The sequence below is a fragment of the Eublepharis macularius genome, chromosome 2 (genome assembly GCF_028583425.1).
Source record: "Eublepharis macularius isolate TG4126 chromosome 2, MPM_Emac_v1.0, whole genome shotgun sequence".
NCBI classification, from domain to species: domain Eukaryota; kingdom Metazoa; phylum Chordata; class Lepidosauria; order Squamata; family Eublepharidae; genus Eublepharis; species Eublepharis macularius.
Window position 1 is genome coordinate 214,724,741 of NC_072791.1, and position 22,488 is coordinate 214,747,228.

General features: G+C 42.8%; 1 protein-coding gene across 1 annotated transcript in view; it reads right to left on the reverse strand.

Moving 5' to 3' along the window:
* Window positions 1-14,329: 14,329 nt before the first annotated feature.
* The window catches only part of ZNF804A (zinc finger protein 804A), a 380,269-nt gene continuing 372,110 nt past the window's right edge, over window positions 14,330-22,488 (reverse strand). Inside the window, exon 4 of the mRNA XM_054969888.1 lies at window positions 14,330-18,066. Within this exon, the coding sequence (XP_054825863.1) occupies window positions 14,817-18,066 (3,250 nt within the window). The 3' untranslated portion in view covers window positions 14,330-14,816. The remainder of the gene's footprint in view (window positions 18,067-22,488) is intronic.

The window sequence follows — 22,488 nt, forward strand, 5'->3', positions numbered from 1 at the left end:
AGTTGCTCCCAGATTTTGTTATACCAAGTATTCAAACTAGGAGACTTATGAGACTTCCAGTTAAGGGCTATAGAGGTTTTCGCCACAACCAGCATCGATGAAATTGACTGTTGCCTAATAGTTGGAACTTCTCGATCTTTCCAAATATCTAAGAATATTAATTCTGGCTTTAATGGTATATTATATTATGTAATGAGAGCAATTTGTCGCTGGATTGTATCCCAAAAGTCTGCTATAAGTGGACATTTCCACCAGCAGTGTAAGAAGGTACCAATTTGTCCGCATTCTTTCCAGCATAAGGGGGAGCCGGTGGAATATATTTTAGACAGTCTATTTGGAGTGAGATACCAATGATTTTTAATTTTATACGATTGAAGTCTTATGGTTATGACTGGAGAGTTTACTATGCTTGATTTCCAAACCTGTTGCCATTCTTCATCAGAAATGCTTATCTCACAATCCTGTTGCCATTTTAAGTGAGTAGCATCAGTTTTCTGTGTTACATCCTGCACCAGTATGTTATATATTTTTGAAAGCAGCCCCTTTTGGGTAAATTCAGGAGTTTCTAGCAATTGTTCTTGCGTTTTTTCATTATGTCTCCTAATTTGATATCTTTACAAAAATGTGAAAGTTGTAAATACAGATACCAAGAGGTGAAACAAGAATATTTTGCTTCCAGCTTAGTTTTTTCTAAAAGGCCTTCTTTAGAGGCAATGTCTAGAAAGCGTACATGTTTAATCCTATCTGTTGTGTTTAGCAAGTATAATGCAATATCACCAGGTAACTGGTTTTGAGAGCTTAAAGTGGTATGTCATGATAATTGTGGGATTATTTTACCCTTATATTTGTCCCAGCCATTTAGAATGGCTTTAAGGAATATATTATGCACAATCTCCGATGGCCGACACTTTTTATCCAGCCAAACTATATCCTTTACTGTCTTATAGTTACATAGTTGATCTAAGAGAGTGATCCAGTCAGATTGTCTTACCTCATGCAATATATGGATAATATTTGTTATCCTGGCAGCAGAGTTATACAGCGCTAGATCCGGATAGTTGAAGCCCCTGTGGTTTTTTCTTTCTTTCTGAGTACCTTAAAAGCTACCCTAGGGCGCTTATACTCGGGCGCTCAGTAAAGTTTGCCATTGGTTCAGCAGTTTAAATGGGATTATTACAGGAATGGTCCTGAACAAAAATATTAGTTTTGGTAGTTCAAATGCTGTATATCTAAGGCAAGGATTACTGATTGTACTTGTTTACAATGGGATATTATATTAAGAGCCTTAAAGACGTTATCCATTATGTCCCTTTTAGGTATAAATCCAGACTGATCCATATTTATATATTCACCAATAAAGGTGTTTAATCTTTCAGCCATTATTAGGTGAATATTTTATAATCTACATTTCATAGAGAAATTGGCCTATAAGAAGCTGGGTTCATTCCGTTTTCCCCCCGTTTTTCTCTGGTTTCTCTTCAGATCACATAAATCTTTCGCTTTTTATTAAAATACTTTTCTAAGGAGTGCAGTTAAGGAAAAACAATTTGCACAAAAGAAGGAATCCTGCTACAGTTTCATGCAGTGACTGAGAATCTGAAGTGCTTATACTGAGTACACTGAAATATATTTCTAATGAATTATTCCTTGAGAGAAAAAAAGTCTTTGTTTCACATAAACTGTATCCAGTTTGCCTGCTATCATCCTGTCTGCTTTTGACAAAGGTAGATTGGAGGACATGTTAAGAGAAAACACCTTTGGTAATGAAAAACGTAGTAGAGAAAAAGGCATAAAAATGAAATAAAACTTTTGAATTTTACTGAAGTCCAGTTGAAATTCAGAGGGCTTTTGTGAACTGACTGAAAGTAGATCTGTCATCAATTCCTATAATTGCAGCAACATGTTGCCAGTGTGATACAGTGCTTACAGTGTTGGATTAGAATCTGGGGGCTGAAGGTTCTAATCCCTGCTCTGCCATGGAAGCTGTCTGAGGGTGATCTTGGTTCACTCACACATCTTTAGCCTATATCACAAGGCTGTTGTTGTGAGGATAAAATGGAAGATGGGAGACTGCAAACTACTGGGGAGGAAAGTATAAATAAATAAATAAATAAATAAACCCACCCTGATGATGAGCATTGCTGCCAGCTATAAATGAGATTACAGAGTATGTTGGTTTTGCTCTTAATTCAATTCACAGAGCCAACTGGAACACACATATTTGAAGGACCACCGTGTATGAACCTGGGTATCAATTTATAACCTCAAAGAGTTCTCTCTTGGCCATGTCAAATCAGCAACAGCTCGTGGGTATTCACTGGTCCCTTAGAATGACCTCCCTGTAGAGCTGAGGTTGGTTTGTTTGCTTACTGGGTATAGGAGGTAATGAAAAACATCATTTTCAAATGATCTTTTGAGGGAGGGTGAACCAAAACATTGATTGGTTCACAGTGGGAAAGTGAGCTGGAGAGGTTTGTTTATTTGGTGTAGTGGTTAAGAGCGGCAGGACTCTAATCTGAAGAACTAGGTTTGATTCCCCACTCATCTTCCTGAAGCCAGCTGGGTGACCTTGGGTCAGTGACAGCTGTTCCAGAGCTCTCTCAGCCCCACCCACCTTACAGGGTGATTGTTGTTGGAATAATAGCAACATAGTTTGTAAACTGCTCGGAGCGAGAGTTAAGTTGTCCTGAAGAGTGGTATATAAATCAAATATTAATATTATTATTTGATGAGAATATTCTATGGCATTTTTCAGTTATTTTTTAAAAACTACTTTGATGGAGGTGGGATATAAATATTTTAATAAATAAAAGAATGTGCCTCACTTGACGAGTCACAATGGTAGGTATGAACCAACACATTGATTGGTAGGAGGCAATATGAATGTTTATTCTACGACTGGCTCTCTGAAGACACATTAATATGTTCAAGGTACCATGATGTTTCAGCCACTGAGAGAAGATCTTGCATGGGTGAAGCAGTTTCTCGAAAATGACAGCGAGTGCTGATCATTGAAGAAGAAAAAAGTATGGCATGAACCACTGGTTCTTAATGTTTCCATTTGCCACCAAACAGGTGTAAGGCGTATATTAAGTGTAACAACCATGACTCACATGTGTTGGGAAAAGGCATAACTGAGTATAAAATATGTGTTTTCTCTCCGGTTCAAATATTTGAAAAGTCCTCATTCTGAGATCCAGGAAGGAGAAGACCGAGAAAACAAAACTAAATAGTTGGACTTCGGCTTTAAATGTTTATGGTGCTCCATGCATGGATGTCCTCAGGGCCAAACTACAAGTGACGAATGACACAGGTTGAACACTTGTCAGCTTCCCTCAAGTTTTGATGGGAAATGTAGGCAGCTTGGCGGAATAGTGGACAAGTGACAGTTGAAAAGTCCATTGGACAGCAGTTGGGGAGCCAAGCTGCAAGACCAGGATGCCTACATTTCCCATCAAAACTTGAGGGAAGCTGACAAGTGTCCAACCTGTGTCAGGCATCACTTGTAGCTTGGCCCTCAGTAGGTTTCTAGTTAGATTTGTGTTCTATAGAACAGATTCAAAGGGCTCAAAAGCATAGACGTTCCTGGAATTCTCATTGTTGGCTATAGAACCAATGTGCCAGCACCTGACATTTTTTCAACATACAATAGACATGCCTGTTGGGGGCCATAGTTGTCCTCCATTGGGTTACAGTGATCTGTAATTTAGAAGCTGTGCAGACAATAAATCTGAAACCTCAGCAACAAGACATGAATATAAAAGTGTGAACAAAAAGTCATATAGTTCTTACAGCAGATATATTTATTTTTTTTACAATTTAAAGTACAAAAGAATCCTTAGCGCTTATTTGCAAATATAAATCCTAAGAAACTCTAAAGATGTCATTAACTGACAAAGGAAAGATAGAGCATTAAATCTTTAGGAAGTATAGTCGGTGAAAAAAAAAGAAGAAAAAAGAATGACCCTATCAAGGGGGAAAAAAATATTTAGGTCTCTAGTCGCTGTATACATAAAAGCAGAATGCCTTACAAAAAGTTTATACAATAGTATAAGTTTATACAAAGCTTATACAAAATTTTATACAAGGTATACAATAGGAGAACATACAGTGTGCGCAGCCTTTTGTAAAGGTAGTTGAGATGATTTACAGAATTGTAGATGACACAGATGCTATTTGTACGTAGTCTGAGCCAGAGATTCCCTAACTATGGGCCAGGCCATACTAGTAAGAGAGAGCCAGAAGTATGTGCTGAAAAATAAAGCAGGCATGTTGTATGTATCAGCCCCCACAACACAATGCTTGCCAGAGCAGGGAGATTGTGTTTAGCATTGAATATCCTTGTCCCTGCCAACATATGGGCATTTTGCTACGGGAAAAAGGAGGTTGCAACCCCCATCACAGCCACCATTACTGCTGCCCAGATAATACTATGTCCCCCCCTGAAACTTGACTAAGCATAAACGATAGTGTGACACTCCAGTATGCAATATCAATTGGACTGTCCACCACATGTCAAGAGAATTCCCTCCTGGGCTGGAAGACATCTCAGGCCGTAGGCTATATCATATTTAAGAGGGTTCCATAGCATTACCCCCAAAATGTGTATTATTCTGCCACTGAAATAAAGTTTTTTTTAAAATTTCATAATCTGAGTCCCTAAAGCGATGTTTACTTAGCTTTTGCCTCAATCAATCCAGTTCTGATGGTGAGCCATTTTAAGGGGGGGGGGGGGTTAACAGAAACAGAAATGCGCTGCTGACTTTTATCCATATTAAAATGGTGGCTTGGGTCTCAACAGGCAATGGGCAGAACCAGAGATTAGCCAATGTTTTTCTGTCAAAGCTGGAAGCCATCTTGCCAAACAACACACTTGGTAAACTGCTGCAGAAAAGAATTTGTTAATCAGGGTGTGTATGATGAGTCCCACCTTTAAAAACAACACAAAGGCAAAGGGTAACATTTGAATTTTTAAAGTATTTCTGTGAGATTTTATAATAACCAGATATTTACTTATTAAAGAGGCAAATAACTTGGACTGTTGATTACTTATACATGCACATGAACAGGAAGATTTGAGTCCAGTGCACCTTAGAGACCAAAAAGATTTTCAGAGTCTAAGCTTTTGAGAGTCAGAGCTCCCTTCTTCAGACACCAGTCTGGTGTAGACAGGTGAGCTGTGTGCAGCCTGGGAGTGTTTGGGTGTTTCTGAGGGCCAAGCTACACATGACGAATGACACTTGAACAGCAAGTGGACTGAGTGGAGGGCAAGTGAACAGGGAGAAATACACTTGCTGTTCAAGTGTCATTCGTCATGTGTAGCTTGGCCCTGAGAGAAAAGATCGATTCCAACCGAAGCAGGCAACCTGTGAGGAAGCCTGAAAGGGTTTGTATTCTACTTCAGTCAGGTAATCTGTGTGAAGCATGAACTGTACGGTTCTTCGGATAGAAAATGCTCATTCCAGTAAAAACAGGCAAGCTGTGCACAGCCTGAGGGCCAAGCTACACATGACAAATGACACTTGAACGGCAAGTGGATTGAGTGGAGGGCAAGTGAACAGGGAGAAATACACTTGCTGTTCAAGTGTCATTCGTCATGTGTAGCTTGGCCCTGAGAGTGAGAGAAATTTCCTGAGAGAAATTTATTCTGCCAGGTTCAATGAAACTGTGTGTTTCTGAGAGTCTCTCTACACAAGACATCTTACAAGGGTGGATGCTCAAGTGAAAGATCTTACCGTGGTTCTCCCATTGTGGATACACATGCACTTCTAGGGAAAAAGAGTACTCTTGAATATAAGACCACACAGAAAGTAAGTCACTTGAGCATCCTCATGTAAGATATTTTGTCTTGTGAAGAGAGACCGAGAGAGTCTGTATGTGGAGGTGTTCTGAGAAATTATGTCTAAGGGCCAAGCTACAAGTGACGAATGACACTTGAATGGCAAGTGGATTGAGTGGAGGGCAAGTGAACAGGGAGAAATACACTTGCCGTTCAAGTGTCATTCGTCACTTGTAGCTTGGCCCTAAGACAAGCAAGCCGTGTGTGCACCTCTGGCAGTCTATGCATAGCAAGAGAGAAATTATTCTCTCTAGCTCTGGCAAGCTATGTGGAAAGATCTGAGCGAATATAAGTCTAAGGGCCAAGCTACACATGACGAATGACACTTGAACGGCAAGTGGATTGAGTGGAGGGCAAGTGAACAGGGAGAAATACACTTGCCGTTCAAGTGTCATTCGTCATGTGTAGCTTGGCCCTGTGTCTATGTAGGGAAGACCTGGGTGGAAAATTAGTTTGTGTGACTGTGTAAATTCCTTCAGAAGAGAGAACTCTGTTTAAACCTCCAAGCTTAAGAACTATTCTGAAACCAATTCTCTTACTTACTTATTCTGAAACCAGTTCTCTTACCAATTCTACAACTATCATGCTGATGTACCTATAAAATTTTTCTCCTTTTGTTTAAGAAATAAAAGATTCCCCCCCAACCACCCTCATATGCTAATCATTCTGTCAGACTACCATCTAGAACAAAGCTTTCTTGTGGTAGCAGTTAATAGGGTTTCCAGGTGCCCGCTGGTAGCAGGCAAACTCCCGGGCGTTTGCCTCCTTGCCCGACGACCCACCAGTGATCAGTGGGAGGTGGCAAGCTCCCAGAGGTTGCCTGCCACCTGCAGGCACCCAAGGAACATGCACCATGCGTGCACTCCCAGCAGGTGCAACAATGTTGCATGAGCCGTGGGAGCTCTCCTGCACTTGTTTGGGGTCGATATTGGCCACAAACGGGCAGAATCAGCCCCGCACAGAGCGTGAAAGCACTCACACAGGCAGCATGATGACGTCACTTCTGGGAATGACATCATCATGCTGGTGAAGGAACAGCACACTGGTGGCACGAGGTAAGTGCCAGATCCCTCCCCCTCCTACCAGGCGGCTATAAGGACTTAGCAACCCTACCAATTAAGCAGAAGAAATCCAAGGTGAAAGCCTTTGTTGGCAGCAAAAACCATTTGAGGGAGTCAGGGAGACGGCAATCTGCAGGTCACACAGAAAGGAAGGTGTTCTTGAGGTAAATGCCTGGGTAAAGTAGAAAACACCTGAAGCTCTGTGTGAGTGGAAATATAAGGAGTGTTTGTTAAGACCAGAGCCCTCCTGAGGTATAAGTTTAAGGGAAAGGAAGGAGGAGCTGAACTTAAGGTTCAAAGCCAAAGGTAGAAGGTTTAACAAAAGGATTAAAGGTGCAAAAAGGTTTAAACCGTTAAAGGGCAAGTAGAAATATTACAAGGAGGTGTAAGTGAAAATGTTACATATGCCATCAAGTAAAAGATGAGGCACCATCTTAAATTTGCATACAAGTTAAGTGATGTATAATGATAAAACCTTTTTTTGTATAACCATTTTTAGGGGGAATCATTTTATATTCAGAGTAGAGATGGGCACAAACCAGGCCTGTTCATGGTTCACAAACCACGGTTCATCAGATCCCATTTCTGATGAACTGCCACCAACTTTTAGGCCAGTTCATTTGGTTCATTTTTTGGTTCATCACTGCAGACAGCCTGGTGCCAATCAATCAGTTTCCTAGGCAACAGGGGATGGACTTCCTGCAGACCTTCTGCTGACCCAGAAGTGACCTTCTGCTGGCCCTGAAGTGACCTTCTGCTGACCCGGAAGTGACAATTTTCTGACCTGGAAGTGACGTTTTCACAAACCAAATGAACCAGTCCATGAACCAGGGGCAGGTTCATGAAAGTTCGTGGTTCATGGTTCGTGAAATTTGACTAACCACGAATCACATGATTCAGTTTTTTCTGGTTTGTGCCCATCTCAATTTCAGAGTCCTTTTGGGTTAATACAGTATTTATAGGTCAATTACTTTATGATGCGCATGCTGCCTCTAATTTGGGATGGGTGGGAGGGAAGGGTTGTCCATCTAAATGGGCCTCCATGTGGTGAAACAGATAAACATCCACATGGAAGTCTTTGACTGGTCAGTTGTCCTATGCAGTTGTCAGCTGAACGCACATGTCTCCCTCTCACTATGGATCTGAACTGGACTCGTGTGAGGGGCACATGTCTACGACCAAAGAACTGCAAAATTTTTATCTCTTGAAATCTTCCTGCAAAAATATGACATGTCAACGTATGTTTACTTTGAAATTATGAAATTCTTCCCACTCTGGTTTCTGTGGTTCCATACTTGTACTCTGAAAGCAAAGGAGTACTTGCATATTTTGTTGATGTGCTTTTCATGAACACCTAGCAGATACGGAAAGAGAGCCTGGAGTGTGTTCATCAGGCCTTTACAATGAACTCACAGACAATCAGTGAATAGTGCAGCTGATGCAGCTCATTAATCGTGTCCCTCTACTTGTTCCTTCCCTTGCTCACCTGTGTCTTCCTGCTCCAGTAGGAGGAGGAAATAACAAAGAATGCAGCAGGAAGGGGCCTGGGATGGGAAGCTTCCTTGCTAAGGCACCCAACCTCACTACAGGCACTAGGAGTGTTGGCGGTGGCAGTGTGGGGTGGGGACAAAGATGAATGGTTTGCTATGCATCTGCGAGTTCAGTTTTGAAGGAGATAGTAAAGCATTCTACGGGCCAAGCTACACATGACGAAAGACACTTGCCTGGCAAGTGGATTGAGTGGAGGGCAAGTGAACAGGGAGAAATACACTTGCCATTCAAGTGTCATTTGTCACTTGTAGCTTGGCCCTTAATTAGTGTGGTTATGAGGAATTCTCTTGATTCCTCTTTACCTAGGGTCAAGCTAGAAGTGACGAATTACACTTGAACGGCAAGTGAACAGACTCACGTGTATTCCTCCCTGTTCACTTGCACTCCACTTGCACTCTACTTGATCACTACACAAGTGAACAGGGAGGAATACACGTAAGTCTGGGCCAAGCTACACATGACGAATGACACTTGAACGGCAAGTGGATTGAGTGGAGGGCAAGTGAACAGGGAGAAATACACTTGCTGTTCAAGTGTCATTCGTCATGTGTAGCTTGGCCCTCTGTTCACTTGCCGTTCAAGTGTAATTCGTCACTTCTAGCTTGGCCCTCAGTTGCTCCCTGAAATCCAACATTCCGTTTCTTTTCCTCTTTGGGAGAATTGAGAGTCTGTTTTGAATCACTGCTGTTTTGATGAAAAGAGAAATTTGAAGAGAGGAGGGGCAGGGAGATTCTAAGGATGCTACAGAATTCAGGTAACATCTTGCCTTCCTACCGGCCTGATCCAGCACCAGCACTCCATGGGGTGCACCATCAAAAACAAGCAAAAAACCCTTGAAAGGCTGAAGTTACAAAAGGACACGTAGATATGTGACAGAAAACGGAAAAGAGAAATTAAGGAGAAATTGTTCTTTTGAAAGCGAGTAAGAGGAATCAATGGCAGTATCTTAAAAACTGTGACTACTGGAGAAAGAAATTCTGCTCCCCAAAAGAACGTTGCTCTTCTTATACCAGGACTGTCTTTTACTTTAGGGCTAGTTCACAGGCCAAAATTGCCTCCACTTAATACAGCATGAATAACTTCAGCTGAACCTGCCCTCTCCCCCAATGGTAAAAAGGACATAGTCTATGACTGTCAACCATCTATTTCCATTTTTACTGGTGACCTTTTTTATTGCTGCCATCACTAGAAACAGCTCCCACCCTTGAGTGCTGGTGGATGGGGAGGGATGTATCGTGCCTTCACCAGAGGGCACTAGGAAGCAGTGACAGAGATGTCAAGGCTGCAACTGCAGCAACGTGCAGGCAGGCAGCAACCTAGCAGCACTGATGCCTGCAAATTATATCATCATCTTTCCTGTGCTGCGTATTGTTAGCCACTCGGTAGTTGTTCACACATCAGGGTTTCTTTCTGGGGAAAGAAGTGGTGGAAATCAGTGGGTTGCCCTTGGAGAAAATGGTCACATGGCTGGTGGCCCCGCCCCCTGATCTCCAGACAGAGGGCAATCTCAACTCCCCTCTGTCTGGAGATCAGGGGGGCAGGGCCACCAGCCATGTGACCATTTTCAAGAGGTTCCGGAACTCCGTTCCACCACGTTCCAGCTGATAAAAAGCCCTGACACACAGTAAGCTGAAGCTACAGCCCCTTGTCTCTCTGCCACCTGACTTCCTCTTTAGTAACACAGAGTGATGGAAGGTGTGATATGTTCTGCAACCCACCACACAAAGCATGACTGTTGCTGAGAATTTCAGCATATGACAAGTACCCAAGTGTTACCTTGCCATGTATTTACTGGATATGAGAGCTGCTGTAGCACAGTGGTTAAGTGGTTTGGCTGCGAATCAATATTCTACTGGTTCAAATCCCACTTCTGCATGAGCTCATTAGGTGGCCTGGGTAAGCCACTCATCTCAGCCCCAGCTCCCCAGCTATATTCAGGGGACAGTAACACCACTTGTTCTCCGTTCTGGGCACTAATCTGTCTAGAAGAGTGGAATTTAAGCATAGTTTTTTAAAATTATTATTATTGTTGTTATTATTATTATTATTATTATTATTATTATTAAATCATCTATTGTGGTTACTCTAGCCTAGGCCTGCACAACTTGTGATGCATCAGGACAACAGGCCACTCAGCCATGGTCCAGCCTTGATGGGTCACAAGTCCCGTAGACTGTAGAGAGATGCTCAAGGGGCACTCGGGAGGGGGATGCTAGTCTGTTGCAGCAACAACATTTGTTCACCTTCCAGGTAACTCCAGGTTCCTTTTCCGTCTTGTTCAGAGATTTTTCTGCAACTTCACTAATGGGGCTGTTCCAGTTTGTGACTATTTAACTGCTTATTGACAAGCTATCTTGCAAGATAATAAGAATTTTCAGTGTTAATGAAAATCCTATTTAGAACATTATTTTATGATTCATATTACCTGAGAAATGACATGCCTCCAGGACATGGTCTGGTCAGATCGCTCCTTTCCCAAGGTCAGAGGCTGGGAGGGGGAGGAGGGATTGTGCATTTCTCATTTGGGTAGAACATATTAACTTTTCAATCATTTCTCTGTATGGCTGTTTTGGGAATGGGAACCAATTTAACAAAATCTATAACCTAATTTAGGTTTATCATTGCCATCTGAAGATTAATTAATTCTATGGACCCAGATGATTTAAAGAAATAGCAGCTTTAATTAAAAAAAAACATTTTATATTTCTTGCTAAACCATTCTAAATGTTGGCATTGTGGATTAGAACGAAAAGAGTTAGAATTCTTTGTGTAAGAACAGTTTATAAAGTAAGAGTTCAGAACAGTTAGTGACTATACCAGGTTGTCATATCATATTTCAAACACTGGCAATTTAAGTCAACTGAATTTAAAATACGGTAAGAATAGTGAAAAAGAAAGAAAATGAACATTGGCATTAAAATTTAAAAGATCTTTTTTTAAAAATCAAAGGTACTCAATTGAACACTGAAATGTTCAATCAAAAATCTTTTACAGTGAATTTCTACTCCCCCTTTCCAATCTGATTTTACAATTGATAGTTGTATCCAGCTCTTAGGCCAGATAACAACAACAGCAACAACAATAATAGTAAGTACTGCACTTATTTACTGCTCTTCTAGACAAATTAGTGCCCCACCCAGAACGGTGAACAAGTTAGTGTTATTATTATCTCCTCAATACAGCTGGGGAGCTGGGGCTGAGAGCACTGACTTACCAAGGCCACCTACTAAACTCATGGCAGTAGTGGGATTTGAACCAGTAGAATGCTGATTTGCACTTGAACCACTTAACCACTGTGCTACAGCAACAGTGGGAATGGGACAGTAGCTTCCCCCACTGGTTCAACCCACAACCCAGATCAAAAGGGGTCACTGGGGCTGTTGGGGGGGGTGGTAGTTGTGAATTTCCTGCATTGTGCAGGGGGTTGGACTAGATGACCCAAGAGGATCTTTCCAACCCTATGATTCTATGATTCTAAAAGCTTTCATCTGCCTGCCTTCTCTGGTCTCCTCCACTCCACGTTTGGGCTTCGTTGCCATTTCTGGACTTCAGGCAGTAAAAAGTACTTGGCTGTTGCCAAGCTGGAAGTCAAAAAAGAGCTCATTGAAAAGTGTGCCAGGCATCCATTTAGTCTTTCTTCCCTTCATCCCCAAAGCATCCAAGCAGATGGTGATCTTGGTTTTGTTCTGGGCCTAGAAAAAGAATTCCCTTGAAAAAAGGTTGTTCATGTGGAGGGCGGTTTGCAGCAAGGACCTCTAGAACAGTGTCTGGAGGACTCACCAGGTGCTGCCATACACTTTGCTGTCTGTGAACGTGGCTAGCGTGTGTACATCACTTGATGGCGTCAGTTGAACATGGGAGCTCACTGTGTTGGAAGCCATTGTGTTTGTGGCAGTATAAAAGTCCTGTTTGTGCTTTTATATATATATATATATATATATGGCCAATTCACACAAGCAGTATTATCACTTGCTGCTACTTCTAAGCACGTTATATCATCTTGCTTGTGGTACACTAAGAGCAACATTGGCCGTTTCCTCACGGCTTACCTTGTTCCAGAAAACAGCGAAATCTCACGCGAAATTGCATGAGAAGACGCTGTTATTGCGTCTTCTGGCACAATGACAGCATCTTTTCACACGATTTTGTGCAACAACAGTGTCTTCTCATCCAATTTCATGCGAGATTTTGCTGTTTTCCAGAACAAGGTAAGCCGTGTGGAAACGGCCATTCACTGCACAGTCTGGCGTAGTGGTTAAGAAGAGCGGCAGGACTCTAATCTGGAGAGCCATTTGATTCCCCATTGCTTTGCTTGAAGCCAGCTGGGTGACCTTGGGTCAGTCACAGCTTCTCGGAGCTCTCTCAGCCCCACCCCACCTCACAGGGTGATTGTTGTAAGGATAATAATAATACACTTTGTAAACCCCTCTGAGCGGGCATTAAGTTCTCCTGAAGGGCAGTATATAAATCTAATGTTCTTCTTCTTCTGTCAAGAGAGGACCTCATTCCATCTCCAAACAAAGAACTAAATAAAGTACAGAACATAAAAGCTTTCTGGAAACACCCCCTGCACCAGATCCTCTCTGCTTCGCCAGCCCCCTAAACAATACCACGCTGCATTCTGTGTGTTACATCTGAAAACAGGAGTAGCAATGACTTCCACTGAGCCTCATTCCAAATAATCAACCCATCTAGCTACCGAAGGAGTGTTCCTTTGATAATCCATCTTCTTTCTTTCTCTTTCATGGCCATACCAGCATGAGTTAGAGGTTATGGATGCTGCTGTGGTAAGTGGTCCATTCCGCTCTGTAAACTAAGCAAATCACGGAACGTGTGGCTTCCTACCATCACTACATACCATGCATTCCTAGGGATGGGGGGGGGATCACAGAACAATCTTGCCGCATCACAGGGTGAGCTTTCCTAAATTGCATGCAGGGTTTCGAAAGAAGGCTGGCACACTGTGCTTGGCAGGGTCCTCTTGGTCCCAGTCTTAGCAGTCAACATGCACAGAGCGAATCAGAGGACAGGGAAGGGGATAAACAGATGCTGGTTCTTCCGTTTCCAGCATTGGGATGGACAGGAGCCACTCGCTGTGTTGTGGCAGCTTGTTCTGTAGGCTACAAACTGTATGCAAGGTGTACTGGGCTACAACTCTGCACAAGCAAGGACACACAGACATGCCCTTTCTCTTTGCTTCCTGATGGTGGTCACTGTGAGCCGTTTCATTCAGTTCATTTTTGCACCTGGTAATTCCCATCTGTTTCCTTTATGCCTTTTGAATACCACCAACAGGTCATTGACCCGGACCCCTTTTTTAAAAAAAGTTAACAATTGCATACGTTTGAAGTGAAACAGAAAATGGCATACAACTTGCGGGTTCAGTTTGCAAACAGGAGACTTGGAATCCAAGCGGGGATATTTCAAGTTGGAACGGTGGGACTGCAAAATTCGGCAGCCTCCCTAAGTACAACTGAGCTTTCATAGACATGAAAGAGATGGCATGTAAACCAGCAAGGCTGCTCACTGGGCATGCTGTGGAAGCGAGCCCTTGCGCCCCTGTGTTTTTGCTTCTGAATTTCTTGTTTCTAGAGTCAGCAGTTTGAGCCCACACAGCAGATGGGCGATACTTGTTTCCCAGCACTGAGCTGCTAAAAGAATCAGATCTATTACCCTTTGCCCTCTTTGCAGTAACGCCATTCCCCTGAAGGTTTTCGCCTCTGGGCTTGGATGATACATCACGGGAGGCTGGGAAACTGGATGACCCAAGTGCAGAAGAACCAAGGATTTAAAAATGGTACAAAACGATGCCCTGCAAGGCTAACAGTAAATGATATATATATATTTAATATCGTTAAATCTGTAACAAAAGAAATTTATTGCAAGAGAGTTTCTCACTAGATTTATGGTGATAAGAGAAAGTCATACAAAATGTAGTGCATCAGCTTTATCTAAACAAGACTTAGGTGCAAATACACAAGTAGAATAAAAAACTCAGGAGCATACTTTATAACATAACTTACAGTACTATAAATATATTTTATATACATGTTTATATATTTTAAGACATGATCTTCATACATACATACATACGTACATATCTATATATCTATATATTTATATCTCTCTATATATCATCTGTATTAGTACCAATTCAGTCCTTTAATTATAATTTGAATTTGCACTTTATATATAAATGTTTGCATTGTTGGATCAGTAACAAGTACTTCCTCAATAAAGAGGCTCTTGTAACCCCTTAATCTTAGCGTATTGATTTGTCAAAGTATCCAACCAAGGGCATCAATCATGTACACATATCCTCCACCAAAGACACGCCCTTCCATTTTAACTGGTCGATGTGACGCTCAGAAAAGTGGCTGCAAAGGAATGACTGCTGGGTGCGGTGGCAGGAGCGATGGAAACAGCGTGTGGGGTAAAGGGGGGAAAGCCAAATGATTAGGGTGGAGAATGGAAGCCGGAATGAGCGGCAGCTGGGGTGGACCAATGATGGCCATGGGGCCGGCAGGACAAAGTCTTGGCCCCACGGGCAAATGAGGTAAAGGTGTTCGTGAAAGAGTGGGGACTTGGGAAAGAAACTGCTGGTGAGGCTGAAGGACCTTGAAGGTACTGGCAGCGGCGGCAGCTGCTGCCGCTGCCGCATGCTGTTGCAGAACGGTGTGATGGATCGTGGTGACGGAGGCAGAACATAGCGGCTGCAAGGGCTGCAGAGGAGCATTTGGAGGCTGCAGTGCAGCTGGAGGAAAGCTCAGCTTCATCTTATTTGCGAAAAAGTTTTGCTGGAAGAGCTGCTGGTAGGCCTCGCATTGGAGGTCTTTGAATTTGTCATGGTTTTCAGGGGGCAAGAGCCGTGCATGTTCCGGTAAGGCGAACGGGGTGAAGAGCTGCTCAGCAGTTAAGAAAGCATGGCTGTTTGTATGTGCTTCTTTAAAGGGCAAAGGAGGTGGGGTGTTAAATATACCTGGAGTAGGCCGCAGCCATTCACGGGCTGATGGGTTACGTTTCTCTGGTGATACAGCCTCTGCCACTTCGTAATGGCACAGGTACGATTTAGGGAGAGACTGGTCCAAATTTCTCTCAATATTGGGCACTTGTTTAGGAGCTTGACTGCCAGGAACATTCACATTTCCATGTTTCTCTTGCTCTTCCAGCGCATTGCTGGACTTTGTTGTTGCCAGGACACTCTGTTCAGCAACAGGAGAAGTAGAATCTGTGGATTCATCTGGATATGGAGCACTCCTTGAAACAGAACAATCTGATCCTTCGATGTTTTTTAACGGAAGGAAATGTTCCAGTGGTAGTGCTGGCTGACTTTCTGTGGGCTGTATTGTTTCTTCCGTACCATTTGCATAGTCCGTCATGAGAGGAAACTTTACTTGCTCCGTGCTACCTTGAGGTGATGTTTTCGGAATGTTGTTGAACACAGAGATGCCTTTTGGAGGATCAACACTAATATTCTTTCTTGGTGATTTCTGAACAAGATGGTAAGTTCTTGTTCTCTTTCTCCTTCGTTTTCGTTTAGGCTTACACGGTGCTGTTAAATTATGTGTTTGCCGCACAGTTTCTTCTGAGAAGCAGGTCTGAGCATTTGAACTTTCATCGGACGAACAAGAGTATGTCTGATGTCTTCGTTTTTGGTGAAAAAAATCCAACTCATCTGTGAGAGAATTATAGGCCCGCTTTATGGGCTGTGTTTGATTTGTGCATTTCTCTTCAGGATAATGGCCTAAATGTTTGTGACATGGGCTACTGCTGGATCTTTTGATACTCCAGCTGCAAAATGCTCTAGAATACACTGAGTTGTGTCTTCCAGGATCCAGTCCTGATTTATTTGATTGTCTGTTGTGAGAAATTGGCTTGCTGCTTCTGCACGTGCTTTTTGAGTGAATGCAAATCTCCCTGTTGTGTTTTGCATTCCAAGCTGGGTACAGACTTTGGTTTCCATGGTCCTGTGTAGACATAGATATGGTTTCACCATCCTCACTATTCTCAGTCCCAGGAGATTCATGCGATTGCTCTATGAGTTCTGCAACTGAATCCTCCAGTCCAGTTTCACCCATACCTTGATCCATAGGATTAGGAAGGTTCTGCTGCTTATTAGCATCAGCCCAATTTTGTTTTTCATGTACTGAAGAAATGCCAGTGCCCACCTTGGCAGTGTCCCAGTGATGGTGATGGCATAGCTTTCTCCGCCTTTTCCTCTTCCGAGATTTATAAAACCACTTTTCATGTGTTCTTTTGATCCAGTTTTTGCTTTGTTGTTCATCAGTAGGTGAGCCTTCTTGTAGCTCTTCCAGGAAATTGTGGTCTTTTTCTTTCTCTTCTGTTGCACAAGAAGCATCCAAGACCAATTCATCCCGCCTTTTTTCAAGACTCCAACCTTCAGCTGAGGAAACATCTATCGAAACTGATGTAGCATGGTTCCATGGATGTGTATTAATGTCAGTTACACAATCAGTGTATATCAAATGAGAGTTATGATGAGTAGAATCAAAAACCAAGCTCTGGTTGGAATCAGTCTTATGAGGCGAATTAAGTGTATTTGTCTGAGGTTTATTTCTCTCCAGGCTCTCACTTGCTCTTGATGACCTGAAGTCAAAACACAAAGGATTACAGCTGTATGAGATAGACGGCTCTGTGTTTGTGTAACTTAACATTTCAGATGGCCACTGAAGAATGGTTGATCCATGTTTGTTAAGGACAGGAACAAATGGCTCACAAGGTCTTTTGTGTGAATCTTGTTTACAAGGTGAAGTTGTTGTTTCCCCTTCAGAATCTGCTGGAATCGGTCCATCAGACAAGGATTTTTCAATTCCACCTTCTGCAGTGGTTAAATCACTACTAATGTTCTCATCATTCTCTTCTTGCATTTCCTGCTGTGAAAAACAACCTTCATTGACGGGCAGACCTGGGCCTTTGTTTCCTGCGGGCTCTTCGCTACTGCTTTCTTCAAGGAAGGCTTGGTTCCTCAGGGCATCTCTGGACGTTTCATCAGGCAACGTTATTGAATCCACCTTAACGCACAAGCTCTCAAAATTGTTATGCTCAGGTTCTTTTGAATGAGAAATAGGGGAACTGAATTCAGTCGCCTCTTGCTTCGCGTTCTCCTCAAGAGGTGGCTCCTTGGAGTCCTGTGCTGGGGTAAGTTCTGCTTTGTCATGATGTTTTTCTATCAGTGGAGCCACAGAGGTGGGTGTTTCTTCAGGACCCAGAACTATTTCTTCAGTCGAGGGAGCTAAAGGCCCAGGATCAAACCGACTTCTTCTGCTCAGCCCATGTTCCACTGATGTTTCATCATTGTATTCATAAAATGCAGCTGCCGAGGATTCGAGCTTAATGGATGCTTTCTTGGGAAAAGCAAAAGAGAACCCCACCTTCTGTCCATGGAGTCCCAGCATCTGATCATCTTGTTTCCTGTTTTTTGCAGCTTCAGGTGTGAAAGCAGCGACAGATGTAAAATCTCCAGGAGCTTTTGAGTTGTGCAGTAATCTGAAGTCAAATTCCTGCTCTTTTTTAGATGAATTAACCAGGATTTCATTACAATGGTCTCGGACTGTCACTGTAGTGGATCTGAACATAGGGCCGCTCCCTGGTGCACTGAAAAAAACAACAACAAGTTCTCTATCAATGTAATTTGAACACAATTCAGAGGTTTATGAAATGTAAAACTAGTGATGCAACAACATGTTGTTTTCACATTACAACCCTTGACATTTTAGTAGCAAAGAATATATATGCGGTGGCACTTCTTAGGAGGTCCTCTGATCAATGGAGCATATTCTTGAGATTGCACTGAAACTTTTCTTGCAAGGTTTTCATCAAGCTTACTAGAGTGCTAATTACTAGAGATGGGCATGAACCGAAATACGAACCAAAATTAAGCATGAACCAGGCCGGTTCGTGGTTCGTGAACCATGGTTCGTTAGATCTCATTTCTGACGAACCACCACAAACTTTAGGCTGGTTCATTTGGTTTGTTTTTTGGTTTGTCACTGCAGACACCCTGGTGCCAATCAATCGGTTTCCTAGGCAATAGGGGATGGACTTCCTGCAGACCTTCTGCTGACCCGGAAGTGATGATTTTCTGATCTGGATGTGATGTTTTCACGAACCAAAAGAATCGGTTCACAAACCAGGGGCAGGTTTGTGAAAGTTCGTTTTTCGTGAAATTTGATGAACCACAAACCACATGGTTCAGTTTTTTTCCGGTTCATGCCCATCTCTACTAGTTATTACAAAGGGCTTGCTAGGAATCCTTAGTTTCTATCAAGGATAGAAAGGCCACCCTGTAAAAACTCACATGGTATAAGCCATCCGCTGTCCTCCTTTCTCCTTTGGCTTTTCTTCTAGTTATCCTTGAATCTATGTTATAGAGGGACTGGAAGGTACAGAGACCAAATTGCTAATTGCCAAAGCCCAGGATCCTTCTGTGCTCTGTGCTAGCACTGGGTCTTTAGGATAAGCAATTATTATTAATGTTATGTCAGTGCTTTTTGAAGAAAAAAGATATTATCTATATTACATACAGACTATGTTCCTGCCTCTCAGAAAAATGCCAACATAGTCCATTTCAGATGGGAAAAGAGACATGCTGTGCAGTCCAATACAAACTGATTCTAAGAGCCAAACTACAAGTGACGCCTGACACAGGTTGGACACTTGTCAGCTTCCCTCAAGTTTTGATGGGAAATGTAGGCAGCTTGGCAGAATGTTGGACAAGTGACAGTTGAAAAGTCCATTGGACAGCAGTCGGAGAGCCAAGCTGCAAGACCAGGATGCCTACATTTCCCATCAAATGGGAAGCTGACAAGTGTCCAACCTGTGTCAGGCGTCACTTGTAGCTTGGCCCTAAGACACTGATGGGCTTAGCCCTCTTCACAGAAATGCACTAATAGTTTTATCTACACCTACTCTCTAATTCCCTTGTGTTTTCTTAACAGGAAAGCCACCGATGTGAAAATTATATGATTTCAACTATGTGAAATTTTGGGTGTTTCCTAAGGTTCTTCCCAGTTCCTTGAAATGACAGAATTTGCCTTCACTTTAAAACAAATTCATAGTGGTAATTGAACTCCCATTCAGAATCCGATACAATGTATTAGTTTGCGAGCCATGGACTTGTGAATCCTTCCTGACTGTGGGCAGAAGCTTTGGTGTGAACTGGGACATAAACATGTTAAGTGTATAGTTGAGTAGCCCACAATCATGTAAACCATCAATTGTCTGAAAGAACAGGCACCTCATGTGAGCCTTCCTTGCCAAGATGCCATGGTTTCTCCCATGGAAGCTTCAGTGAAGGGTGGTTGTGAGTGTGTGTGTGTGTGAGAGAGAGAGAGAATGAAAAAGAGAGAGAATGAACCCAAGGTTTCCTTCCATGCTCCAAAGTATATAAAACCTGAACACTGCAGTTGCCTAAGAGAATTGCAAATCCCCAAAGAAATGTTGGATAAGCTTTTCTTCTCCAATATCATGATTCAGAGCTATAAATATGCACATTGTATCACTACACCTATGCACCATGACACTGGAAACGTATCATATTGTTGTTGGATGGCATTTTCTTGAATGAGGGGCAATATATTTTGTTTCAAAGAGAGAGAAAACGGCAGGAAGCGAAAGGGGGCAATTTTTCTACTAAAATGATTCTGAAGTTTTATCATTGCAATTAATAAATATAATTTTTGATTCTCTTGAATATTCTTCTCCACATTTGTCTCCCATTTCTCTTTAGGTAGAATTCTTTACCTGTAACTGTCAGCAGCTTTCTGATACCTTAGAAGAGGCCCTACTCTCACACACAATTTTAGCTTGACTTTCCTCCATGAAGCTCTGGGCAGCATACATCGTTTCCCTCTCCTCCATTTTAACTACACAACACCAGACGTTTTCACACTGCTTACCGGCCATGGAACATGGCACCAAGCTCCCGGAATGACAGCATCATCCTTGCACAATTTCACATTAGAACTGCCGTTCTCATGCAAAATTGCGCCAGGAAGATGCTGTCATTCCGGGAGCTTGGTGCAATGTTCTGTGGCCAGTAAGCAGTGTGAAAATGGCCACCATGGGGAGGTAGCTTGCACTAACAGAAAGAGAGAGGGAGAGAGAGAGACAGTCCACCTGGCCTACGGACATTCAGCAAGTTTCATAGCTGAGTGAGGATTTGTGCCTAAGGTTCTCTGATCCTACCTGACACTCTATTCTAGGGGTCCCAGTGTGGCATCCATGGGTCCCTCACCTTTCCTTGTACCTGCCAACTGATTTTAGAAAGTTGGTAGGGCCCAGTGGGGATTTTCCCCAGCAGGGCTTCTCATTGGCCACTGGAGATCTGATTAGCTGTGAAGGTTTTTTTAAAATGGCTTCTGCAGTTTCCAGCACAATACAAGGATCTTCACTGCACAGCTGAACGTAAGCTGTTTATGCTACCTCCTGAGGCAGCCATTTTCTGATTGACTCTAAGCCATTTTGTCCTTGTGCCCACCACCCTGTGGCAGAATTCTGAAGGTGCTCACAGGTTTGAAAAGGTTAAGGGGGGGTGGGGGTTCCTATTCACTATACTGGCTCTTCCTATTCATACTGCCGTGGAACACATCACAGAAGTTGCATATAGTCGACCATGCTCCCTGTGCAACCCTCAGGAGAATTCATTGGACTTCAGTGGACTTAGAAGGCTGATTTTGAATTGTATTTTGTATTTTGTGAATTCAAATACTGATTTTGTTTGACTTTATTTTATGCCAATAAAGGGATTGACTGACTGATTGACTTAGAAGGTCCCAACTAGAGATAGGCAAGAACAGAAAAAAACCCCCCGAACATGATGTTTGTTGTTCATTGCCATCCACGAACAGGGACTCACGAACAACCATGAACATGGTCCTGTTCACGAACATGTTCGTGGTTGGCTGTTCGTGGGGGCCAGCAGGCTCTCCTCCAGCCATCATCCAAGTCAAGATCCCTACTGCACCACTCCCAGAAGCCTGACTTGAGCAGGCTCCAGGAAAGGTACCAATAATAAATAATAGCTTGGCCCCAGAGCCTGGCAGGAGCCAGGTAGATCCCTATCCCACCACACACAAAGGAAATTCAAGCTCCAATGCACTCTATCAAAATGCCAACAGCAACTGTCTCTCCGCTATCTGCAAAGTCAGAGCTGGGATCCCTCCCCCCTGCTCTTTACTCCCTTGTTGTAACAAATTTAGAGCTCCACACTTGAAAGGAAGACCTGATTATCAAGCTAAATTGGGCTTAGATTGGGGTTTCCAGGGCAACAGCAGGAGTTCAGACAGAGTTCAGACAATCCCTGCCTAAGTTGCCAAGGGAATTGATTGCAGGTGCCAGACTGTCTGGCTTGATGAAGAGCAATGAACAGCAACGAAGGAGGCTTGCAGCAACCACCTGTTTGTTTAGAATGGGGCCCCACGAACAGCTTGTTCACGAACAGCAGATTGGGCTGTTAGTGGCTTTTTTTGTTCGTTTTGCTGTTCGTGCCCATCTCTAGTCCCAACTCTAGCACTGAACTCTGTGCGACTGATCTGCAGTCTATACTCCCCTGTGTTTTTAAATCATTTCCTGGAACTCAGATTGTGCTTAAAGCAATTTTGTAATGACTTTTCAACATTTATTTGATACACAATTTGTTGAGTGAGGATAGCTATGGAATCCCTTATGGTCCTTTGTAACAGTTACCCACAGCACAGCGACCCTCTACCAGACAGGTTTGCATTTTCTCTGATGTAGCATGGAGTGTTATTTAGTTGCATTTCTAAAACTTTCATAGCAGTATCTAAATGTATACAGTACCCCAGGAGTCCAGCTGGCAATTTCAGATATGTTTACACATAGGCTGATCCATTGTCCTTCACCCTCTCTGCAGCACACCATTAATAAATATACCATTAAGTATAATATGATCATTAGCACAGCATAGGGAGTTGGATACGGACTCTAGCTGTGAGTTATTTAAAGGTTACAAAGGCCTGAAGAAGAAGGGGGAAAATAACCATGTGCACCCTAGTC